The 5,985-nt window shown below is 41.0% G+C and overlaps 1 protein-coding gene across 1 annotated transcript in view; it reads right to left on the bottom strand.

Moving 5' to 3' along the window:
- ADIPOR2 (adiponectin receptor 2) overlaps positions 1-4,089 on the bottom strand; it is an 8,686-nt gene extending 4,597 nt beyond the window's left edge. Inside the window, exons 1-3 of the mRNA XM_012647481.1 lie at positions 3,901-4,089; positions 3,483-3,670; positions 668-861 (exon numbers count right to left, since the gene is read on the bottom strand). Of these exons, the coding sequence (XP_012502935.1) occupies positions 668-861; positions 3,483-3,670; positions 3,901-4,052 (534 nt within the window). The 5' untranslated portion in view covers positions 4,053-4,089. The remainder of the gene's footprint in view (positions 1-667; positions 862-3,482; positions 3,671-3,900) is intronic.
- Between the last annotated feature and the right edge of the window lie 1,896 nt (positions 4,090-5,985).

Below are 5,985 nucleotides of genomic sequence, written 5' to 3' on the forward strand. Positions count from 1 at the left end.
TGTTTCAGGCCCTCTTTAGTTATACAATTTTCCATCTATGCCAGTCTCTTATATTTTCTTTTTCTCCTTCTCCTTACTTCTCTCTTACCATTAATCACAATCCAGTTATCGCTGCCTCCTGCTCCCACCAGACATACATATACTCAGTCTCTCATTACCAATCACTGAATTTTGGTATCGAAAAGGACTTTGGTAGAACTCTGGTCCATCATCCTCATTTCATAAATGAGGAAACTGAGACAAAGAATGGCTAAATGACTTTCCATTACTGTGTAAGGAGCACAGACTCTGATATTAAAACTAGCCTGATTCAAATTCCAGTTCTACCACTTACTAGCCACGTGCCTTGGACAAGTTGCCTAGCCTCCCTAAGCGTTAGTTTCCTAATCTGTAAAATGAAGACACGAATAATAGTTATTGATATTATCCCTTGTAGGGCTAATGTATTAACTGAGGTAATCTATGTAAAGCACTCTGCACTGTGCTGAGCACCAAGAGCTCAACAAATGTTACTTACTATTGTACTTACTGTCCAGTGAAACACAGCTAAGTAGGGACAAGTCTCCCAACTTTGAGTCTAAAACTTTTTCGACTGCGTCACTTCACAGTATGCCAATAACCCACTAGCCACATATGTATACACACTGAGTCACCTGGTCACACTTACCCAGATGTCACATTTGCCAGGAAAGAAGCGTTCAGGGATGCGGGCGGCATACAGGGCCGCCCCCGTGATGTAGAGGCTGGCCATCAACAGCAACCAGCCAATCTGCCCTATGGTGGCAGCCTTCAGGAATCCCTCCGAGATGACATAGTGCAAGGTGGGAATGATTCCACTCAGGCCTAGGCCCAAAAACACTCCTAAGGATCACAAGAAGAGAATGAAGTAAAAATGCAGAAGAGAAGCAAGGAGGAAGAAGTCAGTATTACAGTACAACACCTCTGTAAACTGAATGTTTCAAAGTAGGATGCAAAATTAGCTTCTTATTTTAAGGGAAAAAGAAGGCTCTTTAAACTCTGGGACACTGTCACACTAGACGAGACAGGTATGTTCCTAAGATCGATCTATTATACAAACGCAAGGAGCCTCCTGCTAAAAGAGACTTAGCTTAATAAGCCAGAAGCCGTCAAGGGTTTAGAATTATGTTGCTAAATGTTTTAGGAAAGGACAGCTCCAGGAGTTTGTCTAAACCACCCTAAATGCTGCCCTTTTACAGATACAGATTACAATACAGAGCAATTGTATATATTTTATCTTCTCTTTGAAGCAACAGACATCCCTGGAGTGAAGGAGGCAACGAATGATCAGATAACCTGGGGAGGCAGATGATGCCACAAAGCGAAAATGCCTTTAATAGTAATCTAAATCTATGACTTATAATTGGGTACTTAAAAATAAATTTTTTAAAATGCCTTGAACAAATGACCTAACGGGGGCAGGGGGGACACCGTGCTGAGCTGAACACTGCCATCGAGCACAGAAGTCTGTCAGAATCACTCTGCCACAGCCACACTGCCTTCAAAATCATCTAAAGCAGTGATTCTCAAACTTCTGGATATGACCTAGGTTCTAAGATCGACTAGCTGAGTCTCGACCAGCATTTTTTTAAATGAACTAGAATAAAATAAAGAGTATCAGACTGTGTCACAAGTGGAAGGTTAAGTACTATTTTGTAAAAGTTCTGTAATTTATATATACATGAACTTATGTGCGTATACACGTGTTTAGGGTTATAAAAGAAAATGTCACGATCAAAAAAAGTCTGAAGTCCACTGATCTAAAACCACTTTGAAACCTGTGTGTCAACCAAAGCAAGACAAGACTTCCTCGCCTCAGCCAGTAACTGCTCCTACATTTTGACGCAGAGTTAAGAACCTTGCAAAACAAGCTGTCACCTGGTAACTTTCTCAACAGACAAGGAGTCTATTACTTGCTTTAGACATTACCAAATAAGTTGGTGGTGTGCAGTGATAGATGCAGACACATGCACAGATGCACACTCACAGATAAAATGGGCAGCTACAAGAGGAAAAGGGCAATGTTGATCTCACAAAAGACAGGATCCAAGCAGGCCTAAAGAGAAACTATTTCCTACCTCTACTCCTCTAAAGAAAAATCATCATGATCCTGTTCCTTCGCTTATTATTTTTCCTCTATATGCTAAGCAAATGCTGCTAATGGTTTTGTCTATCATTTGCTAAGTCGAAGGCTCAGAAACTTGGTTCTTTGGATGTATGTAAATAGAAGAATGCTCAGCTCTACTCAGCAAAGACGGTCTTATCTCATGTGCTCAAGCAGGCTTAACACTACAGTACTACTGAAAGCCACTCTGACCACTGCTCATTGTTCATACGAATACTTAGAAAAAAAGGAAGAGGGCAGAGTGTTATGACAGTGGTCATTAACATGAAGTTAATTCTATTAATACTTCTAACCTTCTAGGTAACTGTAACTGCAGGTGGACCAAAGACTTGGATTTTAATACTAAATGGGTTTTTTTTGAAGAGGATATAAGGAAAAATACTCCTTTTAATACTGCTTGTTCATTCTTGGTAGGCACTGGGTTTGACATTGAGAACAGAAAATTGAAGACGGGGGCCCTGGCTACAAGGAGTTCCCAGTCCAGTGGGAGATAAAAACATCTCTGCTAACTCCATACCTCTCGGTGCCTTAATAAGGCTTTTGGCTTTCCATATGCTCTCCAGCTAAACAGGCATTATCCTAAATATAACAAGCTCCTTTACCCCTGTATCAGAAGAGATTTACGGTATCTTCTTTAAAAGAACACAATGAGTATGAGGGTAAAGCCTTATTTATCTAAGTAGATTATACATTTTAAAATAAAAATATAAAACAAAACAAAAAATGACAACAAAAAGACTCAATCACTACAAACAGTACATGCAAGCTGAAAGAGTAAGAGAAGTTACTGTTTATTTTACAAAGATTACAGAGCTACTGCCTTCTAGACAGTGTATGGCTCAAGTAAAAAAACATTCCCAGGCCGGGCGCGGTGCTCACGCCTGTAATCCTAGCACTCTGGGAGACTGAGGCGGGCAGATTGTTTGAGCTCAGGAGTTCGAGACCAGCCTGAGCAAGAGCAAGGCCCCATCTCTACTAAAAATAGAAAAATTAGCCAGTGTGGTGGCATGTGCCTGTAGTCCCAGCTCTTCAGGAGGCTGAGGCAGGAGGATCACTTGAGCCCAGGAGTTTGAGGTTGCTGTGAGCTAGGCTGACGCCACTGCACTCTAGCCCAGGCAACAGAGCGAGACTGTTGCCCAGGCTAAAAAAAAAAAAAAGACAGCTAGTGAAGACCACCACCACCACCACCACTACATTAAAAGCCCCTCAACCACAGGAATGATGATTTATTCATCTCTGCATCAAAAATACATAGCATAATGCTTGGCAAACAGTAGACCCTTAGTAAATGACTGGTGAGTAAATGCATGTCCAGTGTAGAACCTCCACGTGCTCTTACCTGCTCTTACTCCCCGATACTGAGGAGTGGCAAACATGTCCCACTGGGAGACTATAATGGCTGCAATGCCCAGCACACAGATGACAATCAAGTAGATGAAGCAAGGTTGCGGATTACAGTAGAAAGAATAATAAAGCCAAGGAACAAAACTTCCCATTATCAGAAGAGCAATACCAGAGTAATCCAGTCTAGGATAGAACAAAGAAATCCATTTAATGCTATAAATTACTGACCATTACAGGTTTCAATTAAGCCCCCATGAAATGAGCTATCGACAACATCTAAAAGGCAAACTGGGTTGCTCTTTGATTGGGAAAACAAGTTCCCATCAGATGGTATTAAGAATTCTGCCAACTCTGGATGCTTTTCCCTAACCTACTACCTCACTGATCAAAATATGGACTTCACAAATACTTACTTAGAGAAGAGCCGGGAAACCCCTTCTGAGTGGCAGTAGACTGTATGGAAGAGCCATGAAAAAGAAAGGCAGAGAATGGCTCCCAAGAAAAATAATCCAAAGACCACCTTCTCTTGCAGAGGGGCCACAAAGGAGATGTTTGGGCGAAACATATAAAAGATCCCCAGGCACAGGAAGAATACACAACCTAGGAAGAGTAGAAGAGACAGACAAAATGTCATCCTTTTGAAGAGACAGTGTTACATATTGATTCTGTCTTCAATCGATTGCAATTCACAGTTGCAATGATACCTGAATCAAAAGTTCCATGAGGGCCAGGCGCAGTGGCTCACGCCTGTAATCCTAGCACTCTGGGAGGCCGTGGCGGGTGGATCACTCAAGGTCAGGAGTTCGAGACCAGCCTGAGCAAGAGCGAGACCCCATCTCTACTAAAAAATAGAAAGAAATAATCTGGACAACTAAAAATATATATATAGAAAAAAATTAACCAGGCATGGTGGCGCATGCCTGTAGTCCCAGCCACTCGGGAGGCTGAGGCAGGAGGATCACTTGAGCCCAGGAGTTTGAGGTTGCTGTGAGCTAGGCTGATGCCACAGCACTCTAGCCCAGGCAACAGAGCCAGACTCTGTCTCAAAAAAAAAAAGTTCCATGAGAAAAATTTTCCAAATAACTGAAGTTTATCAAAAATTTTGATTTAGTTCCATTGTTGGTATCATATATACTTCAGCTTCATAAACTGAGTATACAGAATATAATAATTTATTCATCTAAGAGCATGATCCAAAAAGAAACCAGACAGTGCTGCTGCTACTTAGAAGACTAAATGAGTCCACTTCTACCTCTACACGTGGCGTCGAATTTCATTTATAAAGCGTGAAATTTCATTATAAAGTTTTTGGCACATACATTACAGCCCAGCCTTCAAAGGTCCATGATGCTTTTGTTTTTGCAATGAATTCCAATACCCCTAAACCCTGCCAAGAGGTACAACTTTCCTCCACCAACGGCTGTCCAGGAGCATTAGGCTGCTTCTCTGGTCCTCATCAGCTGGCCCAGCAGATTACAGAGTTAAGAACAGTAAATGCCTATTGAGGCAATTTCCTCACCACTTCTTAAACTGTTCTTCTCCACAGTAAGATACCATGTTCCTATTGCTTAGGGAAGGGGCACATCACACAAAGAAGGAACAGAAATTCAGAAGTTAAATCACATTTGCTAAGGGATTCTGTTTTATCATTTTAATTTAAAAATTACCTTTGTGTTAGAAGTCAGCAATAAACTTGATTTCTCTATTCTACTCTTACTATACTAGCAGCCAGGAACTTGTAGGCACCATAGAAATCAAGAATGTGTGATCAGAAATGCAAGTTCAATGGAATCAGGCCAGAAACTATAATATTTAGCATATTCACAAGGTTATACAATCACCACCACTATCTAATTCGAAAACATTTCTATCACCCTAAACAGAAGTTACCTGTTGTCCTTCCCTATTCCCCACCTCTCCAAGCATTAGACAACCACTAATCTACTTTCTGTCTCTATGGATTTGCCTATTTTGGACAGTTCATATATATGGAATCATACATACGCTCCATATATGTGGCCTTTTATGTCCGGTTTCTTTCATTTAGCAAATGTTTTCAAGGCTCACCCATGTTGTAGCATGTATCAACAGTACTTCATCCCTTTCTGTGGCTTAATAATATTCCATTGTATGGATTATACCATATTTGGCTTATCCATTCATTAGCTGGTAGACATCTAGGTTGTTTCCACTTTTTAGCTATTATGAATAATGTCACTATAAACATTCATGTTCACATACACATTTTTGTGTGAACATGTGTCCAAACATCAGTAGAACTGCTGGTAACTCTAACTTTTCAAGAAACTGCCAAACCGTGTTCCATGGGGGCTGCCCCATTTTATACTCCTACTGGCAACGTGTGAGGATGCCAATTTCCCCAAATCCTTGCCGAGGCTCGTTATTTTCTATTTTCTGGATTATAGCCATCATAGTGAGTGTGAAGTGGTATCTCACTGCATTTCTCAAAACATTTGATTTGCACGTCCCTAAATGAC

The sequence above is a fragment of the Propithecus coquereli genome, unplaced genomic scaffold, assembly GCF_000956105.1.
Source record: "Propithecus coquereli isolate 6110/MARCELLA unplaced genomic scaffold, Pcoq_1.0 Scaffold269, whole genome shotgun sequence".
NCBI classification, from domain to species: Eukaryota; Metazoa; Chordata; class Mammalia; order Primates; family Indriidae; genus Propithecus; species Propithecus coquereli.